Below are 23,737 nucleotides of genomic sequence, written 5' to 3'. Positions count from 1 at the left end.
CAGGGCCCGATTGTAAGCCACTGTAAAATTTATCTATGTTTGATGCCATTGACGTTTTAGACGACTTGTCCCAACCGTATATTGCAAAACGGCCGCGTAAGAAGCTGAGTAATGGGTACTAAAATTGGTGCCACTGCTCGCTAAGCCGCCGTTGAACATGTCTGAATCGGGTAAGCGGCTGTTGTATTTTGGAGTTTCCCAACACCTCACCTCATTACAGGGACCTGATTCCGATATTTAATTTTGCGATGTTAGAAAAGGTTGGTGTGAATAGAACCTTTTGATGGATGTAACTACCGAGAATACAGAGGTCCACTTAAATCGGCCGGATCTAGGCGGGACGACTGAAGTCTCATGTTGGTGGCCTGGAAATCAATGCAGCCTGCAGTGGAAACAGAGAAAAACTTCTAAGGTGAGCTGGAGCTCGCGGTGTCCGAACGGCCCTATATTTCGGGCCCGCTATCAGGCCTTTCAGTTTGTTGGGTTTTATTTTAGATAAGCGCATTAAAAACCAATCCGAATCTTTTGCGAACCTGAAAATAAGGATATAATCGACTTTTGGGATTGTATGAATACGCGTTCATGTTGTTTACCATAACGTTAGCTGGGGCGCGGTTACGTACGCTAGAGGGAAAATGCCATATGCATGAGCGGGATTCGGAGTCTATGGGTGTGTCCGTTCCGAAGTTATACCAACAGCTGCTGTCGATAACATGATGAAAAATTAAATTCCGCGCCGGCTCTAAGGTAGTATGAGACTAGGCGTAGGTTATTTATGCTCTCTTCAGCTCTCGGAACAAAAAACACACACTTATACTTATACTTAATTTGAATAAAAGTGGAGATTAGGGTACGGGATTAGGATAAATTTAATATAGCGCCTAGATATACAATTGTGTGCTGTAAATCTCCCTAACTGTGATGATAAAACGATTCGTTTACGGGAGCAAAGAGGAGCTATTTATCATCCTTTCTCGCTGGGTAAAATCTTGTATTTAAACGGCCAGGCCGGCTGGCCGGTATCTGCAGGCTTCTTCGCTAAACCTTCAAGACCAAACTATATCCCATCGTTAGCGATGGAATTTCATCCGTTCGCCGAAATTGTCCTTTGTAAACTTTTTCAACTCATTGAATATACACCCAATTAAATGCAATCTTCAGCCTAAAGGATCGATATCTTTCCTAAAATCCCGGAGATATCAAATTCACGAAGATACTGTAGCTACATGTTGTTTTGTGCTGATCTCCGGTCGAAAAATGTGATATTTTCTGCGTTGTTAACTTGGTTACACAAACTGATGGTGGCCATGATGTGCCCTCATCGCAACTTGCAACTATAAATCCAACTCCCTCAAATGGTTCCGGGTTCATTCCATGCCAGTGCAGCGCATGCGTGTATTGAATCCGGAGAGTTTTGAGCCTAATATAAGCTAACCTCGGAAAAACATCGAGACCATGCGTACGAAATGTGGTAAACGTTTTACAAATTCGATTTCGGCAGGATGTTCCTATATTAGCACTTGCAACCCAAATTATCCTTATTCTATGTCAGAAGCATCTACAGACTTGTCGTTAAAGTCAAGCATTACGATTTTGTACGAGGCAGAACCTATGACTTGAATTGTAAGTTGGTGCCCGTCTTCTTTTCTTCTCATTGACTTCTAATCTCAAGGTTATGTATAGAATATAATATTAATAAAGAACTTTCGAAACATAGTATGTCGTCCATTAGAAGCGAAAAATGTGATCCTTCTTCAAGAAAGATGTGATGGAATATCATCAATTCTGGGGCGGAGGGCCCGGGAAGATGACTCGGACTACACACCGCCCCGCACTGTGGTCGAAGTATTCGGGCTTCCGTTCGGACCTGTCACCCAGGGTATATACGAGGAGCCGAGGCCGTGGGCTCCATGGGCTGGCAGTCCATTCTATAACTGAGATCCATGGAAACCCATGATGTTTCGGAGTTCTTACAATCCCGAAGAAGGATACTAATGGCGGTTATCGTAAGTTTTTGTGATATTGATACCATATTTTCGAGATGAGGCCTATAAATAACTTATTCCTACTAAAGATTTGAAGTCCAGCGGAATGGCGAACCCTTTGTTGTTACACCAGAAAATCCTCTTCAAGTTGGGGACACAATCGAGCCCATCGACAACCCGGATGACATTAGCATGACAATGCTTGAGCATCCAATCCGAGTTTGTACGCTGCCATTTTCCAGAAAGTTTGGGGGATCCTGATGTTAACAAGTATGATCGACACAGCATGCAACAGTCAATACGGCGGTCGAGTACTTCGACACGCACCTAGTTTTAATGTCCGTGTCCGTCTTGACTACGAAGCTATCTTAAAAATATACGGAGACGCCGACTGTCGCACTGTACAATTCATTATATCGGATCTAGGGTATATAGATCCGTGGCATCCAATTCAGCCACTGGCGGACCCCCACCCGCTAGATCTAGTCCCAATAACCAAGGAAAGCTCTGCCGCTGGTGGCAGTACTACTGGAAGTCTCGGAAATTTAGATGAAAGTTGCGCTAGTAGTGCATATGCAACTTCTTCGGATGGAAGTGATACTATTAGTGAGACTAGCTCCGAGGAGTTCGACAACAGCGAAATTTCAGAGGACGACCCAGAATGGCAAGCCCTGGTAAGGAAACTCGAAGCGGAATGGGAACAAAACGGCCAGCTGCTTGAAGATATCAATATGGATGATATCGAAATTGACCAGGTGATCGACCAATATCTGGCGTCCCCTGAGGCTGAAAATTTCGACGAAGATGTTTTGAGGTGCCAGTTTGCAGATCTGGGGACCGTAGAATTGCTAGACTTGAGACCGAGGGCTTGGAAAAATAGCTAACTTGACTTGCCGGCGCGGAAGGCGGGTTCAGAATGGTATGCATATGCTGAAACGCTTAATATGCAGGACATCTGTACATACATGACTCCTTAGGTCACATTCCACCTCAATCGAGGTTGCTTTTAGAGTTATTATTAGTAGTCTTCTGATTCAAAAACGGTTGCCATATGTATGTACAAGGCCATATCTAGATATCCGTCAGCTGAGAGTTATCGATATCAGACCATGCATGCATCTCGGTTTTCCAAACATAGTTGTTAATGCAAACTCCCGTTTCAAGAAGTTAGATGGAAAAAGATTTCATAGCCCCCACAGTTGCCAGGGGATTAGGATTTTTAGGAAGAACTAATTAAGCCTTACCTATTTCTATTCTCAATAATTAGTATATAAATAATATAAATGTTACATGATTTGTCAGCAACGCAAAGAACAAAGAAGTTTGTGTCAAGTTGGAGATCGATTTTTTGTGGATAAAGAGCAGGGCGGTTACGGGATACTAGCATTAAGATTAAATTTTTGAGACTGAAAACATAGAATAAATAGTCCGATGCGTTAATTGCCATTTAAGAATATAATGAGACTCCTAAGACTCCTAAAACTCCACACTCCAGCTTCTCATCTACAAGTCTATACGCTCAGGTCGTCACGAAAGAATGTCTGAATATAGAGCTAGAGCAGCGAGATCAACATGAATCAGGTACTTGTAATTGTGATAAAGAAAACGTAGCAATCAATAAACGTGATATAAGGGAGAATTCATGCATGTGTCTGACAATAAGCCCAGTGAATGGAATGGCTCAGATTCAGGTATCCAAGTAAAGGAATTTGAAAAAAAAGAAAATAAAAGAAAATAAAGGAAAGGAAAGGAAAAGAACAGGAATGAGAGGAACGATTGTACTACAACGATTGTACTACAAGAAAATTTTTTTAAAAAAAAAGTGGTATTGATTTGTGGAAACATACGCAAATGGATAAGTCATCGATTGAATGAATATGGGGGACTGAAGATTGATTGAGCGGCACATTTAATCCACAAATGAGGGAAATGGGGACCCTAGACAGTGTGGTTTTCTGTGACAGCAACAGGGAGGAAGATTCAAAGAATTTGTCGTCCTGTCTGGAGAGTGGCGTGGTATTTGCGAAAAGATTCGACTGCGGGTGGTTATGCCGTAATGACAAATGAGGGTGACCGGAGGGTCGGTGAACAGTCATGATAAATTATGTAGGTGTCGGTAGGAGCCTTCACGGCGTTGAATATCTCTATCGGGGAGAGATATCGACATTATAAAACCAAATTATAGGGTATTTGGTAGCATATGTAGGTTTTCCGAGAGTCGAACTAGTTAAGAACCATTCTTACGAGGCATTTTCGCCCCCATGGCTGCCTTTAGATAGGTCCATTTTACGAATAGGAGACAGTATCGAGTCGTGGCTAGAGGCTTGTTGTCTATTCTGAGGTGAAGGGGTCCTCCTGTCTGTTGATGAATGTGAGGCATTCGACTCATCTGTCAAGCGACCATGAGTATTAGCCCTTCTGCTTGACGACTGCGGGGCAGGCTCGGCTTCAGTCCCTTGCGGAGTGGTAGCCCCGCCCTCGTCGTTTGGAGGGTGAGACTCACCAGTGGGGGAACGGGCAACTCCTTGGAGGACCCGGTCCTTAGTTGACCTCAAAGTCCCTGCTAGTTCGTCAAACGACAACATGATGACTGGTTTCTCAAAGGGTATTTGGATGACTAGAAGGTTGGGGTTGAGGTGCCAGTAGTAATAATAATAAGAGAGCCGTCGATATTGGATGTCCTTCTTTATATCTTCAAAGGTATAGAATAGAAGACTGAGTGGTGCGTGTTGGTGTGAGGTTAGCTGTCTGGAGGGGACCTAAGCTGAGCTGCCTCTTAGCCTCTTCTCAGACACTGTTTAAGAACCTCCAACTCGACCTCGAATCCACTTGTGATGCAACCACGGGGAACGGGAAGACCATCAAGAAAAGGCAATCACAATTCCGAAGCGGCAGGCCTGCAGAACGGGTCTCGTGCGGATAGGCTACTCGAAGAGAGCAATGCAAGACGACCTGGCAAACGGCAAGACAGATTTCTTACTTAGTTGGCAATACACTGGAAGGGCCAGGTGACCATGCCCAATATGTATCCTGCTCCCAGAATCGACGCCCTAATTTCGGTCTTGACCTGTTCTATCCTCGAACAGAAACTAAGTTAGGTTCTCGAGTGCGAGCGGAGCAACGACGATTCGACTCTTCTCAATGGGGATAGTACACTTTTGTAATCCCGTTTCGACCCTGACACATTTGACAGAAGCCCTACTGTTCTGCAGGTACCAGGTTCTCCTGTTCCAGGCCTAGAGGCTAACAGGTCTAAGATTTGTCTCAAATTCGCAAGATTATTGTTGGTCCGCTCACTGTGATAGTATGGTATCGAGAATCCACCAAGTTGGTATTCCCTGTCGAATAATAGGCAGTCCTATCCGAACAAGCTGTTCTTGTTGCTTTTTACAAAATAGGACGGACCGGGATATACTAGCTTCTCCAGGCTTCGTTAATGTTTGACTAACCAAAGGTAATTTGTCTTTGCTACTTGGAATTAAAGAAACCAAAAGCTGTGTCCTAAAGCTGATTTATATCCATAGAGGAGATCAACTCAACAGCAGGCGGTGCTTCTGTGAGGTAATCGGCAAGGATAATGCTGGCTCAGCTCTTTGCAAGGCAAGAAAAACTAGTTTGAGACGGTTATGTGCAGCATCTCTTTGTAGTCCTCATTAGCCTGGGAAAACTCAGCACTCAATGGCTGGGACAGGAGGATGCATATGCATGCTGCTAAAGGCAAGCCTTCAAGCCTCAAAAAAGGAAAACAGTTCTAGTCCTCTCAGGCACTCGAAAAGTATTTTTACATCGTCTCCGATTTACTGGATAACGAGAACTCGCATCTGGACAATACTATGAGGGATCTGCTCATTAATGCTGGCCCAGAGATCCCGTCCCTCAATGTGTTTCATCGCGGGCGCGGTAAAGGCAGACATCCCCTTCCGGTCGGCGATATCGAAGCCTTTATGCCGGTATATGTCTACCTGCGCAGCTGCAATACGACGATCTTATGGAGAAAAAAAAAAACCCCCTTCTTGACAAGACAAGACCGGGTTTACGATGATTTGACCTTGAAGCACAATAGCTTTGGTCAAAGACGACTAACACACGCGACTGATGCAGGATACGTCGCACCGACCGGATCACAGAACTCGACTTGGACTGTGGCGTCGAAGCTAGTGCGGGCGAAAATTTCCAACTTTGGCAACAGTAATTTTTATTAAACAACAAAAATGTTATTTGCCATTCGAAGTTGGGGGTAGCCTAGTCCGATATAGTCCCTAATTTCGAGAACCACGAACATCCGACTGCAGGCTGAGGTGTATCGGACCTTGCATCGACGTTCCTCGAGCTCGGTTCGACGCAGAAATTAGGAAGCTCCTCGCTCGCTTGACCCGACTCTACTGGCGACGGTGGAAACGTGGGTGTTCCTGCTGCAGCCTGCCTAGCGAAAACCGAACTTGAAGATGCATCAAGACCTAGAAGGAAGCATCCTGCGAGATAAGATTCACCCTCAGTTCGACAGATCTAGATTTCGTACCATCGACTCTGTGCATACCTTCTGCATCGTTTTCACAGTAGGTTTTATAGCCACCATGCTTCGGAGTCAGTGGCGCCTTCTAAAATGAGGCTATGTGCATGCTAAACTGGCGAAAATTTCTTCACCATCGAGGAAACGGTCCGTTTGGCTAGTTTAGAGTGGGCCTAGGGACTGAAATCTTATTCTGACGTCAGGTGGCCAATTGGTCTACTGATGCTTCCAAGGTGTGAATTCTATCCTTCCTCTGCTTCCTCTGGAACGAGTTTAACTCTAGGCGAGCGTCGACATAGTCCCCCGTTTAGAGCTGACTAAAAAAGCTTATCACAACTGGTATTGATGTTGCTGGTCGATTGACATCTTAACAACAGCCAACGGCTAGTGAGATGTGGCCCGAAGCAGACTCGATTCTACCTGTCTTAGCCAAAACTTAAAAGGGCTCTCAACCAGAAATAATTACAATCTTATCACCGATTGTTCACCAGAGGACAAGCTCCACAATTTCTCGTCATTGCTTCCTACTTTGCAGAAGCGTGGCTCACCTGCATGCTTGCTCGATGCAGTAGTCTTCTGGACCACGTTAAATTCTCCATGACGAGACGCTGGAGCATCAACCCAGGCTAAACCCTTCGGAGCTACTAGCGTTAAATCTGAAACGAAGCCCCGTTTTTGTAGTTGCTTCTTCGTGCGAGCCTGACAAAGGACGAACCGACAAACAAACCTTTGCAACCGATCGTGCGAGCGGTGGCCGCTGGATCAAGCCAGCATTGCAAGCCAAAGCACAAGACTCTCCCATCACACTGTACCTACAGCCAGTGACAGGACGTCGGTCTCATATTACTACTGTTTTATAACTGGAAAATTCTCGAAAGGCGCTAGGGACGCTACACCTGCAAGCCAGCTTCACGCCTCCAGGAACCAATACCCCGCTTTCGTCTTTTCCGTTCCCGCGGCACCTGGTCTCCTTGCCCTTGCACACGGTTGATCTATCTGCTTCGGTCGTTTTTGAGTTTGTTCCTTGGGCTCGAGGGGACCTATTGTGCTCTCCTTCAGCATTTCTCCCTCTTTTTGCCTCTTCCTCCAACAAATCATATCGCCTCGCGAGACATCGGGCTTTCGGATATCCCATTCTGCGTTATATCGGTGGCACTCGAAGGTCTAGGCTATCTCGGGGGAAGGCTCGGTGCTCACCTTCGTTACAAAGGACGAGCAAGCCGCGCTGCAAGCCTGACGCCTTGCTCTGCTCACCCACCACAATTGCAACTAGGCGACTGCACGGTTCTGGCCGGTGTCGTACATTTTGACCCTCTAAGCACTCAGTTGGCGTCGACGGAGCCATAAGCTCGATCGGGTCTCTTTTTTGTTTTTTGGTTTTTCGACAGCTGAATTAGCCAGCTGCGAACCTGATCGCGAGGATATCCTTCGACTAACATCAGCCATAGAGCCGACAAGGGACTCCCTCTCCGTAAGGAGAGACAAGAGCAGGAAGAAGAAGTCCCTGGCTGGGATTGTGAGTGAATACGCCCTTCATGTCGCCAGCACAGTTGATGCCAGGTATGTCATAGTTAGCCCGTTTTTTAACCTCCCTCGTCAAAATACCCTGAACACATTCTGCATTGCACCGCTTTTCCCTTTCTACCTGTTGCCCAAGAGTTATAGGCCATTAATGCCCGTGTCTACCACTATCTCCCTTTGATAGCGAGATATTCCGGACGTTCCCTTCCTTCTCGCTCCTTTTGCCTCTCTTCAGTTACCTCGCTTGCCTTCTCTGCGGTTTCAGATCTGCTCTCCTGCTTGGTCCCACCTATCACAACGGCTGGCCCGACAGAAACGAACTTTATTACATCCTGAAGGGTGTTCTCTGCTTTCCTGCCATCCAAATGGAGACCTGGATACAGGTGACAGGCGAAATTACTGTACTGGATTGAAATTCATATCGGTCACAAGATATCACGGCGAGAGGACAAAAAACAAAACAAAAGAAGAAGCCGACCATCAAGAACAAGTAGCTTTGGAAGACGCCTCATAAAAGGAGAGTTCCTTGAGATCCTCCGGGTTCCGGTCAAGTTTTCACGGATAAAGCAACATTTGGCTGAACTTGACTATCTCCCCGAGGCTTGTGGCTCGAGCTCTTCCTTGACATTGACTTCCCGCCTCTCCTAAGCCGACCGACATGGGATGTTGCTAGGCCATAGAGGGATATTCCATCGAGGAACCGGGAGGGCATTATTTGGCCATCAGTAGCTTACCTCAGGGCACTGACCATTGTTCCCCTCTAGCTCCCAATCCGAGGAGCCCTTACCTGCTATGCACATATATCTTGGTGATGCCTGCTTCGAAACACACATTCTACACACCATAGCATTCTGAGCACGTTTCGTGGGACTTTGTCACACCATCTGGAACATTCACCGGCTTCTCTTGCGTACCATCTGTGCCAGCGGCATAGGAACCAAGCAATTCGAATCGGCTTTGGCCTTTGCTACCTCACTTCACCCGATCTCAACGGCATCTCAAAGCGAACTCTGGCTTTTGGCCGGGATACCTTCGGCGACCACCATTAAACTCCAAAATCAAATATCCCCGGATACTTCCGAATTCGTTCGAATTCTCCGATACATTCCTTTCTCTGGGGTCTGTTGTACCTTCGTAGTACGGGATCACTGAAACCTTGCGTCAAACCATCAGCCTGACGTTACCGGAGCTTTGCAACAATCTTGCCAGCCCAAGTGGCGTGCTGTGGCGCCAGCGACGCACGCTTCAGAATATTAATCGACCAAGCTTCCGGGCAGGTCAATAATAAAGGGCTCTCGTTCACACGTCGTGCCCAGAAGTCTTATGGCCGCAGGGCCCAGCTTGACCAAGGTGGAATGAAAGGTCTTGACTCAGTGAACAATGCGGGAGAAGGACAAAAACAAGGGCGGTATATATCGTTCGAAAAGCAAACGTAAAGCACTTGAAGGGCTTGAAGGGCTTCGGAAAAGTAACGGGGATTTGGTTGAACGATCGATTACACCAAACGATCTTTACAACAGCGGGGGCGTACTAGCAGGATCTGGGGCGGGAGGGGCAATAGGAGGGACTAGCAAGAGTAGCCGGCCATCTTCGCCTGTTGCTTCGTCAATACTCAAAAAGAGAACGTCGTTTCCGGTTGCGGGGTCTTTTGCTAACATCTTAAACTTTTCGCCTCACAGAAGGAGACCTAGCTTGCAGACGCGGAGCAGCCACCATTCGTCAAAATCCAGTCCGGCGCCGACGTCTGCTGGGCCAACCCCAACATCAACTTATCCCCACGCGCCCTCAGCACCGACATACTCACACAGCACGGTCAGTAGTGGTAGGTCTAGGAGCGGGAGTGCTCACTCCCCTAGCATTAGCTCCTTACAGAATACACCACTGCAAACGCCGACAGCATCCACTCACATTAGTAGCTCAAGGACAATTGCGTCTGAATCTACCACAACACTATCTTCTACGGCGTCGTCGTCTTTGTCATCTATGAATCCTTCATATGACGGGAACCGGGCTGTCGGCGGTGACAGCCCAACTGTTCCTGGGTATGGAGGACTCGAGTCGCCGCTCTCGACCAGAAGTGATCCTACGAGGATGAAAGCTTCAAGGCTCGCCGAGGCATATGGAAACCCCGGATACGAAGGAAGTTGGGATAGCGATCATGCATTGGAGGTTGATGAAGAAGAAGAGGAACAGGATGAGCGGACAGGGACCAGGGTGATACCTGCTTCTAGAAGAATCATGACACCTCAAACACCGATACGAGAAGAAATTGGTGCAAGTAGTAATGGCGGTGCCATGGGTTCCTCGAGCGAAGCGGGAAGGTATAACACGTTTCGCAGGGGTCTAGGTTTCACAGAACCTGATCTCAAAATAAAAAGTCGATCCAATTCCGCAGCTTCCTCGAGAGCTGGTGGTGGTAGACTTACACTAGACACAACAGACAGTGGTGGGAAGAGTATAAAGGGTGTTGGGAATGTCACACCTATCATGGGTCCAGCCAAGGTTATCAACTCTAAAAAGATTGTTGAGGGTAATTTTGACCTCCTACATACACATCCTTCGATATCCGAAACCACGATCACAAGGACGGATGGAGACGGTATATCACGGTCTGGGTCCACATCACCGCGCCCGGACATTCACCAGAAAACACCATCGTCGTCGAGGTCTGCTCGTGATGATGCTGCCTCGTCGATATCCTCGACTTCCGCTTCTTTACGGGCTGCCTCCCTAAATCAAGTAGTAGCGATAAAACGACAGCGGGAGCTAGCTGGCGAAGAGGGTCCCCCAAAGTCATCATCCTCAAACTCGTCCTCCGAAGCGCTTTCCACTATCTCCCATGGCAAAAGCAGCAAAAGCATCCGCAATCATCTCAACAACAAAATGACTTTAACATCCTCTCGGGATGCTAGCATAGCAGGCCGCAGACATCCCCCGTCTCTAGAATTGCCGCTTCCAGATCCACTTGCTCCGAGAGTGGAACCTGCGCCCGCCAGTGGGATGTACTGGTACAAAGCCTTTTCTCACGGATTACCTTCTGTTGCCCTTCGAGCACATACCTGCACACTAATTGGTAGCTCGATCTACGTCTTCGGAGGATGTGATTCGAAAACTTGTTTCAACGACCTATATGTCTTTGACGCCGATTCGATGTACTGGTCCAAGCCAGATGTCTCGGGTGATATCCCGCCCCCGCTCCGGGCTATGACTACTACCGCTGTCAACAAGAAGCTTATTATTTTTGGGGGTGGCGACGGCCCTACATACTATAACGATGTCTACGTCTTGGACACCGTGACCCACCGGTACACTAAGCCGAAAATCTCCGGCCAAATACCTAGCAAACGACGAGCCCATACTGCATGCCTGTATAAAAATGGCCTCTACGTCTTTGGTGGTGGAGATGGTGTTCGTGCACTGAATGATGTATGGAGGCTCGATGTTAGCGATTTGAGCAAGATGAGTTGGAAACAAATATCGTCTGCGAGTGGCGCCACAACGATCGGCGGGGCGTCGTCTGCAGGCACAGCAGGTACACGAAGTAGCAAAACTGCTAATGCTTCACAGACGAGTTTGCTGTCTGGCTCAGCAGGTTAGTACATTGAGCTCACCTCTAATTGTATCCTAAATAATAAACATTAAACCCCTTCGCAAACTAGGTGCCACTACGCCTACTTCGAGCAAGAACTCCAATACCGTTGTCAAGATGAAACCAACTGCGCGAGGTTACCATACTGCGAACATGGTTCAGAATAAATTGATAATATTTGGAGGGTCTGATGGGGTTGACTGCTTCAAAGATGTTTGGGTATTCGATGTGGATACGTCTGTTTGGAAAAACGTCGAAATCAAAACCAGTTACCCTCGACTGAGCCATACCGCTACGCTCATTGGGAGTTACCTATTTGTCGTCGGTGGTCACGATGGCGTTGAATATAGCAATGAAGTTTTGCTCCTGAACCTTGGTTAGTATTTTTGTTCTTCGATAGAAGAATTAACGCTGATGTCGAACTCATAGTTACGATGCAATGGGATAAGAGGAAGGTCTATGGCCTCCCCCCAACAGGTAGAGGCTACCATGGAGCGGCCTTACATGATAGCCGTCTTTTTGTTATCGGGGGGTTCGATGGACATTCTGTCTTCAACGAGACATATATTCTTGAACTTGCTATTAGCAGCTACTACTCACAGATATCCCATTTTAACATCGAGGTGTAGCCGACACGCGGGGTTACCCTCAGGCTGCAAGCGGTGTGCCCTACCTTTCATACTAATATATTAATTCCAACACTTTCGCGCCAGCACTTCCTACCTAGTAGGCAATCAACAAAGTTTCTGATCTTCAGCAAATTGGCTTTTCTTTTCTTTCGATGTTTGAAGCGATTACGGTTAACGAACCTGACATGCGACTTGTATAGTCGTTCGAGACTCTTTTGTTTTCGGTGAGATTTTTAGTTGATGTGTTTGGGGAATCCTTTCTTTCTATTTTCCTGGTATATAATGGCCGCGAATGTTGATTCTTTCCTCCGTCTTATCCTGTTTTTTTTTTTTTGATGCGCCCTCTGCCCCGGTCTAGAAAAGTCTTCGTGGGTCTTTGCTTGTAAGTTTTCGTTGGTTTTGAGCGGCCAGGAAATCAGCCCTTTTGTTTCACTTCTGAGTGTAGAATATTTTCAACCCTTCTATCCAAATTAGCTTTGGTTAGCTTTTGTCATTTTATAAACAAACTTATTTTTCAATCCTTTCTGGCTTGCCTACTAGTTTCTTGCTACAGATGGTGATGGACACGAATATACATTCGCTTGAAGTCAAATTTTCGCTTCAAAACAATGTCATAAGGTCCAATGGGGTTCAATAGGTCAGCAGCTAGTCGCAGGGTTTGTTTCTAAATACCGAGGTAAGCTCGACCATAACTGTATAGAAGAAGCTAGTATATACACGGATCGATGGCTGCAAGGTTCTTGCCACTATGCAGCAGCCTGTCCCTCACTGGGTGCTCCACCAGCACTGATTGGCCGCCTGATGCTCCCTGCTCCCATCCTTCCAATAGTACCGATTTCATCCACTTTGACTACCTTCTCTTCAACCTCACTAACTACCAGGACCCCTTCACTTGCGCTCCTGTAATCCGTTTCGCAAGTGACAGTGAAGTTCTCTCCCTCGTCGCCATCACCTGTTGGATTTACAGGTATATACGGAAGAGCCCTAACTTCAATGCTAGGGACGAGCAAAAAGCCAGGTTTAAGTGGGACAAGCAATAACTCGAACTCCACCTCTTTATCTCCTGTCTCTGTCGCTTCTTCATCGCACTCTTTCATGAACGAATATTCAAAGACACCTCTTCTCCGCCCATTCACCAGCCACTCGTCACCCTTGCTCTCTCTCCTACCACTTCCAGGATCCGAGTTTGTCGCAGTATTCATTTCGTAATAGAACCTCAAAGTATCAGGAACATTTGCACTCCGTCTCACTCTATCGGTTCCAAGATCCCAACATCTACTAATCCCTATTTTTAATACTGCTTTGATGACTTCTCCTACTCTCACCATCTTTGGTCCACTAGAACCACCGGTTTTGACATCACGCATTTGTAATTTCGCTGTCGCAAGACATTGTAATGCTGGGATCTCAACCGGGATAATGATTGTCCTGGCAATACTATCAAGCCGCTGCGTTTGTTGTTTATTTTCTTCCTCGTCCTCTTCGACGTCCTGTTTTCCAAAATTCTTGATTGGTGATAGTAGTGGTATTCTTTTCCTTCTGCCCCAATTATCGAAGAATTTCTCGACAACTTGAGCAACTTTTGTCCTCTCGGAATTCTTGCAATGCACACCAGCGAAAGCCTCGGCCCAGATTTCAGCATCAAACGGAGGAAGTTTTACGGCCCCGAGAAGAGCTGCGCGCTCGATGTCCGATTTTTCTAACTCCCTGATTATTTCCTCGAGAGTCGGGGTGAGAAGGCGCCGGTACCTGCCATAGCCTGCGGAGTCAAGGTGGGAGGCAAAGGCGGCATTGACTGCCACCATAATTTCTACGGATCATATATTAGTATTTCAAAAATCTGAAGGCGAAAGGAAATGGAGAAAATCTTACCACCACCAATACCTCTCCACATCACTCTCAAGTACAAATTGTCACCTGAAGATTGTTCTCCTCCAGGTATTCTCGTTGTCTTGAAAGTAAATGCGGCAGGCTGCTTCATATAGACCACGATTCCTTCGTTGAGATCTTGACACCCAATTCCTGTCGAAGTACGAAAGGCTTTGCTGCCTTCGAGCTCCGTTCGAACGATTCGTAAGGGGAGGTGGTTTACGGTGGAAACTTGGAATTTGCTGAAGAGAGCTGCGCGGCTAAATATGTCCTGAACATTGACACTCAACGGTAGGGCGACGGGTACAGACGGAGTCGCGACGTATTTGTATTCCGTAGTGTCAGTCGTGAGATTGGCTTCCAGTCGAACCTGCAATCCGTGAAAATGTATTAGCGTCGGAAAAAAAGTGTGGTGCATTTGGGGAGGTCATACGGAAAGCTCGTTCAGATCCCCATCGCTTTTATAAGGAATCCGGAGTAGAACATTTCCAAGCTTCTTATCCTCAGTCTTGCTTCCAAGTTTGATTAGGCCAGCCTCATCTAGGTCGAGCGTAATATTTTCAAGGTTCGGTTCTCCATCAGCATTGTTCACCACTTGTATATCGCTGACAAGTAGCCTCAGCCCAGCTGTTAAGCTCTTTATTTTCATTTCAACCCTGTCAACAACAGTATTACCGGAATTGATCTCTACTTCGATTGTTCGAAGTTTGTCCAACTGTATCAGTTTTGGCGAGTTTAGACCGATATAGAAAGTCTCTGGCGCCTGGAAAAGAATAATCTTGGGTGGCTCCAGTTTTCTCAAAGCTGACGGAGAAATGCTTTCCCCGGGTAGGGGCAGGTCTAGCTTGAATTTGTGCTTAAAGGTCAAATTGTTCACGTTGATATCCATGGAAAGGATCTCGTACGTTCCGGCATAGAAGGTGTCGGCGACAAAGACGATTCTGTTCTTGCCCCTCTTGATGATAGTTTCTCCTTCAGTCACAAGTTGTATATCCTTTGCAATTCCTGCAATGGCTTTGGCCTTATCATCGGCGATGGAGATTCTCATAGTGGCACTCTTTATGGTGACGCTGTGGGTGAGCAGCCACCTACAGTTCACCGCCACAGACCATTTGAAGCCCCCATTTCCGTGTCCCTCGCCTTCGAACTCTGGACATGTCTCCACATCGACATCCGTCCAGAATTCATCGAATTTGAGATCAGTGGGCTCAACAACTTTGCTGACTTCCTGCATCCCAGGCAGTAAACCCAATCCTTCATCTCCATCAATCCTAATGACCCCGTTAAGGAATAACATGCTAGTCCTTTGGGTTCTCCATCGCCGTTTTTCCTGCTCTGCCCTCTTCCTTAGCAGTACCAAGATGACTCTACCAAACTCCTCATCCCGCCCCATCTTCTTAAGACAGTCCGCGTACATCATTAGCAGATTCTCTTCGACCACTGCCCACCGTTGTAATGTATACGACGGTGCTAGCTTCGAAAAGTAATGTGCCGCAGCCGCAAAATCTTTGCGGTAGTACTTGATGCACGCGATTTCAGCGAGGGTCCGTTCGGTGCTCTTGACACGTTTGGCAAGGGAGAACAATTTCACGGCGGTTTCCGTCATACGTTCGTAGACGGCCAGGAACCCAGTATCACTAAGGAGAGCATGCCGTAGCATACCTGCCCTGATACCCCATAACCAAACCCAATCATCCTTTTCCAGAATCCCTTCGGATTTATGAGTCGAGGCTACGCTTTCTGTATCATTAAGATTGACATCCACCATACTGCCATTGTCAGGAGCACTGGCTTCCTGGTGTTTTGGAGCCGGATGGAGCTTCTCCTGTGAGCTACGCCACCGGTTACCAGCTATCTCAACGACCACCCCACGGGCTAGCATGAGCACCTCAGCTCTAAAGAAAGCAAGTTCTTCAGTTGCAGTCAAGCCTTCTGAGACCGTAGGTCCTTTCTTTTCCTCAATTTCTGTAGAGTATATTGTCGAGGTTCTGGGTGGAATCGAATCTGGCGGCATGTCCTTATTACTCGTCGTACTGCCCGGTATCCACGCCTGTGTGATGCTAGGCGTTGGCGGTGGGCTTTTCGCCTCCAATAATAATAAATCCTTCCAATCAAGATGCGGGACGCTTTTGTGATCCGTGGCGTCAATAAGTTGCATGACCCCGTTCACGACGAAGGAGGCGATATAGTTATCGATAAATGCCTTTGCGGCTGGGAACGTGAGATCAAATTTGTCTTGTTGGATCTTTTGCCTAGCATTAGTTTCTTCTGGTGTGCTGACTGTAACGGTTGCCTCTTCACTAGAGGCTGCCTCTGACTTTTTGATCTGCTCAAGATCCGCCTGCATACTCTCCCAGCCACGATATAATTCAGCCCGCAAGACTGCTGAACCTGTTCGAAGGAATTCGATTCCTTTTTTGACGACCTCCGTAAGGTAGCCTGCTTCACCGTCCCTCGGTAATGCACCCCCTACTGCGGCTTCTACAAGCCCGGCAGTAGGATCGAAGAACGAATATGATGCATCGTTTGTGGCGGGATGAGATCCGACACTAGATCGGTTAGTAGGTATTGTTGCGGCTAGGCGAAGAAGAAGCGAAGCCTGTCGGGCGAAACAATAGGATAAAAAGTCAAAAACGGAGATATTATTAGACAAGATGAGTTCTCTGTACGGCTTGCGGGCAGATGAGAAGATGCTGGCGTCATTGAAATCTTCCTTTTCATTAACCTGGTCAAGATCACTTGGTGGGGGCGTCCCTGGGACAGCTAGAGAGGCCTGTGAACTAGATTTCAGTTTTTCGGCCTGGTGATTGTGCCATTTCCTTCCCTCTTCCACGAGTGTTTTAACGACCTCGCCACTCCAGCCAAGGAATGTCTTCCCTCCCTCCCGATCCGCTTCCTCGCCCACAATGATGCTTTCGCCCGCGACGGCAAGTTCCTGGTATATCGCCCAAGCATCTTCTATTAGCCCTACACTTTCAAATGCCCCAGCTAGTCCTTCTTTTAGCACGAAGAATGTGCAGAAGTTCCACCCTGGTAGATGCTGCTGATTGCTCCTTGCTAATATATCATCTTCGTATTGCTGTACTCGGAGGTCGAAGCTTGTAAGAATTAGCGACTTCATATGCGAGATCAAAAGGCCATAGTCGGCGTCCTTTTCGGCTGGCGTAGGAATTGGAGTGGCAGTTGCGGCAGCTCCTGGCGGCGGGGAAGGTTGGGGATGGGAAAGTCGTATTTGGACAATCCTCGGAAGGGATTTTTTCGATGTCGAACCGAAGTCACTCTTGAGCTTCTCGAGGATCGTAGTACTAGATTTGAACTGGAAACGAGATTTATTGCTTGGTTCTGGATTGGAGGCATTGGAATTAAGAGAAGAGGTAGATTGTCCTGTCATGCGCGGCTGGCTGGCAGCAGGTGTCCCTGGCAGTACTACATGCACTATCATCCATTCGAAAGCATCGTGATTGTCATTTTTGGACGAACTCGAGCTTGAGCCTGATGTTGAAGATGTTGGAGTACAATGGGTAGCAATCCATTCCTTCAACTCCTTTCGGGCGGTATTTCTATAGGTATCGTTATCATCGCAGCGGAGGAAGAATATCTTCAAGTAGGAGGTCTGACGAAGACCAGGTATCTGATGACGCCGTTCTTTGATTGGGATATCCCCGAGTGTCGTTCTACGCATAAAGGTATTGAGGTTTGGAGTAGATGACCTCCTACGTCCGACTGCATTTGCGACAATCTTTGGTGCAGGAAGAGGAGGAGATACGGGAGATACAGCTCCATCGGTGCTTTCGGATCTTGGGAGAGTTGAAGGAGTGGTGTATAGCGACGGCGACTGTCTTGTGAACGGGGAAGTAGCAGGGTCTTCGGAGGATGTAGCTGTGGTCGTAGTTATCAGAGGTTGTATAGCGGGTATAAAGTCGACATAGAGTGAATTGATTGACCTAAGAGGCCTTGACGGTGATTTCCAATGCAGGTGCCTTAGAGGCAGTCTTCCTTTGATATCTGGTGAGAATAGTGGAAAGACAGATGAGGGGTCCCAGTAGGTGACGGTGACTTTAGACGTCGAGCCGTCCATTGCAGTACAGACAGCCACCGACGGTTCCAGGAGCGATAAAGGATACTCGAATGGCCGTAGCAGCGGCTACTTGTGATGAGAAGAAGAACGCCGCGTGTCCTCGGTAGACGGAGAGCTGGAGCTGGAGCTGCTTCGGGAGCAGGCGTGGACCATCGACAAGGGTGCTGCGATACTCGGATATAAGAGACAAACGCCGACTCACCCGATTCGGTGACAAGCGCGCACGCATCAAATGCAGAATTGATGCAATCACGAGGCAACTTTTACATCGCAGATTCTCCTAGTCTCCGAAAGCAACGGTCCACAACTTCGATGGTGCTATACTGTCTGTTTTGTTTGGGATTGGGTTGAAGTCGAAGTTCAAGGCGTAATAGGTCTTACATCCTCAATACCAATATTGACATTGATATCACCGGATATCGCAAGCTCTAACTCAAAACCGACCAGCCAAAATGTTCCGAGTGTGTGCTTCTTTACCTCCGAATCGCTCCCTGATGTTTGAGATATATGCTTACAGTCTATGTGGTTTTTCTTAGCTGCCGGCGCCAGTCCACCAGATTCGCACTCCTCGTGCCTCCCGGCCAGACCTCAACCTGAGTCAGGAAGAGCTGGTTGAAATCCGGGCCTCCCAACGTACTTTTGAAGGCGCTTACTTCCGAACTTCCATATCCCTCTTTACCTTTTCGCTCATCATTCTCAAAGTATTCACCTTCGAATTTTATCCAATCGGTGCCCTATTTGCAGGCTATGGCGCTATAATCATGGCTATATCTGCATACCGGCGAAGCGAAAGCAATCGACAGTTCTATATTGTCGAGGACAAAGAAGAAAATGAACTACCGGCATCCCAAAGAACTGGCGGAAAGCGGGTATTCAGAACTAGCGGTAATACGGTTATCGTGTGCGCTATTACATCAGTCCTTGCTTACATCATCCTGATCTTTCTGGTCCTGCGTCTGAATCCCGACCCAAAGACATCTCGAAAACCTATCAAGCAAATGGAGAATCTAAGCGGCGCGATCGCTCTTGGAAGCATCTAATGTTCAATTCAGTCAGCTACAGGTCTAACATTCTCCATATTGACTTTTATTGTTTAGAATTTACTCTTTTTAAGTCGGTTTTCTGGGGTTGGTACGGGTAGTTCGTCGGATTACAGATTCATGCGGCATGCGGTTGTGTCTTTGATTTGCGATGCATATTTTGCGTTTCTTTTGAAAGTTACGTCCAAGATACCCTACCTCGTACCAAACTTTCCACCGCTGAACGCCGGCGGATATGATTTGAATGCGGTTGTGGCGCTATTCATCCCGTCGGCACCTATCGTGATCTGATATCAATTTTAATATCTCAGCTTCGCTACATATACCTAAATTCATGCGTTGGTCTTTAGCGTACTGGCACATGGATACGGCGAGTCGACTTCAACGATGTGGCCTTCCTGGAAGATCTATCAGTTTCCATTCGTTCTGAATTAGGATTATACGGAAAGGGGCACAGTGAATTCTGAAATGCTATCAGAAACAAGTTTAGATATGCTACATCTTGTATCTGGCTTTCTTGTTCGTAGTCGCTGATACCTGATGCGTTTTTATAAGCCATGATATCTACTTCGATTCGTACAGGACGAGGCTTTCTTCCTGGGTGGAAGTTCTTAGACCCTAGATATATCTTTGAACGACCGTGTCTGGGCGGGAGACCAAAAAGATCCCTGTTCTAGAATCCAAGACACCACATTCCTCCTCAGACACTCGTTTATCGATCTGACCCTGCCGTAATCACGCATACATCATATCCCACCAAATATGAAAATACTCGAAAGCATCAATCTCGAAAGCCACTCTACTATGCGTTTAGGGGGCCGTGCAGCTTATCTAACTGAAGTCGCGGACCGCGAACAGCTGAAGGAAGCAATTACTTGGGCAAAGCAACATCGGTTACCAGTTATCATGATTGGGCAAGGAAGCAACATCATTTGGAAAGACTCAGGATTCAACGGATTGGTCATATGTAACAGAATATCGCATTACCAGGAAGAACCAACCGGCGACAATACCGATAATACCATGCTCATCAAGGTCGGTGCTGGAGAGAACTGGGACAAGGTCGTCGAACGCACTGTCTCAGAGGGTCTGTCTGGTATTGAATCACTCAGCCTAATACCAGGCACAGCCGGAGCGACACCTGTACAAAACGTTGGAGCGTATGGCCAAGAGATTAGAGATACGCTTGTGAGCGTCGAGGCATATGATAATGAGACTGGAGAGTTCGTTGTCATAAAGCAAGAGGACTGTGGATTTGGATACCGGACAAGTCGGTTCAAGACCGTGGACCGAGGAAGGTTTTATATCACAGCGATAACACTCCAACTTCGACGTGGGAACCCTATACATCCTTTTTACCCCACACTTCAGAATTATTTGGTGGACCATGATATCGTGAATTTTACACCTCATACAATCAGGGATGCTGTTATTGCCATTCGTCAAGCCAAATTGCCCAATCCAATGCTAGTGCCCAACTGTGGTTCTTTTTTTGCCAACCCAGTCATCGAGGAAAGCGAATATACAAGATTACAAGTAACTCACCCAAACCTTCCTAATTGGCCCGTTGGGGATGGGAAAGTGAAGATCCCTGCCGCATGGCTTATAGAAGAGGCTGGGCTCAAAGATTTTCATGATACAGAAATGGGAGTAGCAACTTGGGCGAATCAACCTTTGGTTTTGATCAATCGAGGGGCCAAGACATCTCGACAGCTTCTTACTTTTAGGGATAGAATTATTCATGTAGTTCGTCTCAGATTTGGTGTTTTATTAGAACAAGAGCCAGAGTTGCTACCCTAGTTGTACTCTCGCAGTGCACGCGGCGTGTAACTGGACAAAGCGGAGGAATTTATACCAACCCCCGGCGTTCTAATAGATGTCAAGATCTTCCCTATTAGGTGCCTCAGCTCCGGCGGCCATTTCGCCCAATTGCTAGCTCAGGACTTAAGTACTTGCAGTCCTCCTTGCATACATCTCACGCACACCGCACATGCACACACATTTTCCGGCTATAGTTAGGAATATATCCTAAAATCAAATCAATGTAGCACGAGATATTAATATATTGCGTCCCTTGGAGATTTTCGAATGGCAATTTCCAACGCCTACCAACTAGCTTTGGCCTTGGAATGCATTCCGTATTTCTTATCATCTAATGATGATACCTGACATCCCAAGCTCAGACTCGGAGCCCGGGCCATTCGCCCACCACACAGACCCCCTAACCTCGAATCCGCTCGATCTCCAATCCGCCAACAGGGAGGTTCACCTTCGAATCGAAGGTGGTCGCAGGCTCTATGGCGATGTTACACTTAAGGCTAGCAAGAACGCAGCAGTCGCTCTCCTCTGCGCCAGTCTGTTAAATTATGGTGTCACCAAGTTTCTGAATTTCCCTCGAATCGAAGAAGTTACTCGCATGATCGAAGTTTTGGAAAGTATTGGCGTCAAGATCAACTGGAGGGATAACAATACCCTCGAGCTCTGTCGACCGAAGAAACTCAGGTTGGAAAATTTGGATGAAGATGCAGCCCGAAAAACTCGATCAGTCCTCATGCTTATCGGACCACTGATGCACGGCCATGGGGAGTTCGATATACCCTATGCTGGGGGCTGTAAATTAGGAGAAAGGACAGTAAAACCACACCAATACGCATTAGAAGAATTCGGCGTCAGCATCACCGCGACTGATAAACGATATACCGTGAAGGTTGATAAAAAGTCACCAGGAGAAATGACGTTATACGAAAGTGGAAATACTGTCACGAACAACACAATTCTGGCAGCGGCATCCATGGCTGAGGGAACTCTTATCCAAGCGGCGAGTTGCGACTATATGGTTCAAGATCTCTGCTACTTCTTGCAAAAATTTGGAGTCGAGATAGAAGGTATTGGGACTCCACTTCTTCATATTAGGGGCCTATCAAGGATCAAGCAGAATATCGAATATACTCCGACAGAAGATCCGATAGAAGCTATGTTCTTCATTTCTGCTGCAGTAACAACAGACTCGGAAATCACAATCAAACGGGTTCCCTTCCGCTGGATCTCACTTGAATTAACGAAGTTAAAGAGAATGGGACTACGATATACGCTGTCGTCTTCCTATAAAGCAGCAAATGGTCATGTCGACTTAGCCGACTTAACAATTCATCGACATGAAGGGAAACTCTCTGCCCTCCCTGACAAACTACACCCCAACATCTGGCCCGGTTTGAATCCAGATAGTTTGCCATATTTCGTTCCTATAGCCGGTGTTGCAACAGGACGAACACTCATTCACGATTGGATCTACGAACGTCGTGCAGTGTACTATGCGGAATTATCCAAGCTGGGTATTAAGGTGGAGCTACTAGATCAACATCGATTACACGTCCAAGGGCCTAGTGAATTGATTAAGGCCAATATGTCATGTCCACCGGCGCTCAGGCCAGCAAGTTTACTGCTCATAGGGATGTTGGCGGCGAGTGGAGTGTCAGTTTTGAGAAACGTCTATGTAATTAATCGTGGTTATGAGGATTTGGCAGCACGGTTAAATATGCTTGGTGCAAGCGTAGAGGTCTTTTCATGAGCTAGAGATAGTGGACAGTGTGGGGAGCTGTTACATAGATTCTTGATTTACCTAACTATACATAGAAATTTGCAAATTGTTCGTGGGATCGGTCTGAGAAACAGACTTCCGGGGGTTCCCTCGTCCTCCTAAGGCTACTAGCGCCCCTGAGATATCTCGGGCTACTTGGTATCAATTGGTCAGTAAGCTTAGGCATTGAGGTATTGAGTTGCATCTGATATACCGCCGAGCGCGAGCCTAGTCTCGGGGACCCTTCTTGTGTCGCCGAGCCTATATTAGTGCATGTAGAAAAAATTGTTGCCCTGAAATATCCAAGGAGAGTAGTGCCTGACATGCCTCCGGGCCTTACAGCGCAGTGGTATGAAGCCCAAGTTTCATACCTCTTATATAACACAACAGTAGCCTCCGAGCTACTGTGCGAAGGGCCCCAAGGATCTGACTTCCTTGGAGCCAGTGGCAAGATCCGTATCCTCAACAATCTTTGGAACCAAACCTGGAGGTTCAATCCTCATAGCAGATTTTTTGTATATTTTTTTATACCTACCAAGGAACATCCGAGTCGTATCTATATTTCATCCAGGTTTGCTGATTCGACGTTGTTTGGAGTCGCAAGTAAGAGGCAGACGTTTTCACGGCAGCAGATGTATACACACGACTACAAACCTAATCCGAAGAATCCGACAGCTCATTCACCGAGAGACCATGGATATATTGAGAGTATATATCATTCTGTTCTTCGAAGGTGACTACAGCTAAATGTAGTACTATCGTGAGATCTTGGGTTAGTGCTTTCGCCAAAGATTTTCAGATATATCGATAGGTTGGGCGTCAGATTTGCGAGGAGATATTTCCACGTGTTGTAATTTTCGCGTTGTCACCCTGGTCCCAAATGGCCAAAATGTCGGCCCAGCTCCATTAGGATGTCGACTAGTGAGACCGAACTAGGCT

The 23,737-nt window shown here is 47.0% G+C and overlaps 7 protein-coding genes across 7 annotated transcripts; 5 read left to right on the top strand and 2 right to left on the bottom strand.

Moving 5' to 3' along the window:
* Positions 1-1,994: 1,994 nt before the first annotated feature.
* DFL_008469 (uncharacterized protein) lies at positions 1,995-2,869 on the top strand (the record flags this gene model as incomplete). Its single annotated transcript, XM_067638207.1, has 3 exons — positions 1,995-2,006; positions 2,088-2,208; positions 2,271-2,869. 3 exons carry the CDS (start codon positions 1,995-1,997, stop codon positions 2,867-2,869), a joined length of 732 nt encoding a protein of 243 aa, XP_067486118.1.
* Positions 2,870-4,225: 1,356 nt separating this feature from the next.
* DFL_008468 (uncharacterized protein) lies at positions 4,226-4,570 on the bottom strand (the record flags this gene model as incomplete). The annotated part of the gene is made up of 1 exon (XM_067638206.1): positions 4,226-4,570. The coding sequence occupies one exon, from the start codon at positions 4,568-4,570 to the stop codon at positions 4,226-4,228; it is 345 nt and encodes a 114-aa protein (XP_067486117.1).
* Positions 4,571-9,396: 4,826 nt separating this feature from the next.
* DFL_008467 (uncharacterized protein) lies at positions 9,397-12,234 on the top strand (the record flags this gene model as incomplete). The annotated part of the gene is made up of 4 exons (XM_067638205.1): positions 9,397-10,337; positions 10,395-11,608; positions 11,676-11,981; positions 12,035-12,234. The coding sequence occupies 4 exons, from the start codon at positions 9,397-9,399 to the stop codon at positions 12,232-12,234; spliced, it is 2,661 nt and encodes an 886-aa protein (XP_067486116.1).
* A 746-nt stretch (positions 12,235-12,980) lies between these two features.
* DFL_008466 (uncharacterized protein) lies at positions 12,981-18,181 on the bottom strand (the record flags this gene model as incomplete). Its single annotated transcript, XM_067638204.1, has 3 exons — positions 12,981-14,044; positions 14,107-14,473; positions 14,537-18,181. The coding sequence occupies 3 exons, from the start codon at positions 18,179-18,181 to the stop codon at positions 12,981-12,983; spliced, it is 5,076 nt and encodes a 1,691-aa protein (XP_067486115.1).
* Positions 18,182-18,633: 452 nt separating this feature from the next.
* DFL_008465 (uncharacterized protein) lies at positions 18,634-19,221 on the top strand (the record flags this gene model as incomplete). Its single annotated transcript, XM_067638203.1, has 2 exons — positions 18,634-18,642; positions 18,718-19,221. 2 exons carry the CDS (start codon positions 18,634-18,636, stop codon positions 19,219-19,221), a joined length of 513 nt encoding a protein of 170 aa, XP_067486114.1.
* Positions 19,222-19,983: 762 nt separating this feature from the next.
* Positions 19,984-21,021, top strand: DFL_008464 (uncharacterized protein; the record flags this gene model as incomplete). Its single annotated transcript, XM_067638202.1, has 1 exon — positions 19,984-21,021. The coding sequence occupies one exon, from the start codon at positions 19,984-19,986 to the stop codon at positions 21,019-21,021; it is 1,038 nt and encodes a 345-aa protein (XP_067486113.1).
* A 355-nt stretch (positions 21,022-21,376) lies between these two features.
* DFL_008463 (uncharacterized protein) lies at positions 21,377-22,789 on the top strand (the record flags this gene model as incomplete). The annotated part of the gene is made up of 1 exon (XM_067638201.1): positions 21,377-22,789. The coding sequence occupies one exon, from the start codon at positions 21,377-21,379 to the stop codon at positions 22,787-22,789; it is 1,413 nt and encodes a 470-aa protein (XP_067486112.1).
* Positions 22,790-23,737: the final 948 nt, after the last annotated feature.

This window comes from Arthrobotrys flagrans (assembly GCF_004000055.1).
Source record: "Arthrobotrys flagrans strain CBS H-5679 chromosome Unknown unitig_1, whole genome shotgun sequence".
Taxonomy (NCBI): domain Eukaryota; kingdom Fungi; phylum Ascomycota; class Orbiliomycetes; order Orbiliales; family Orbiliaceae; genus Arthrobotrys; species Arthrobotrys flagrans.
The sequence above is the reverse complement of the archived record's forward strand: the minus strand, read 5'-3'. Positions and strand labels throughout refer to the sequence as shown.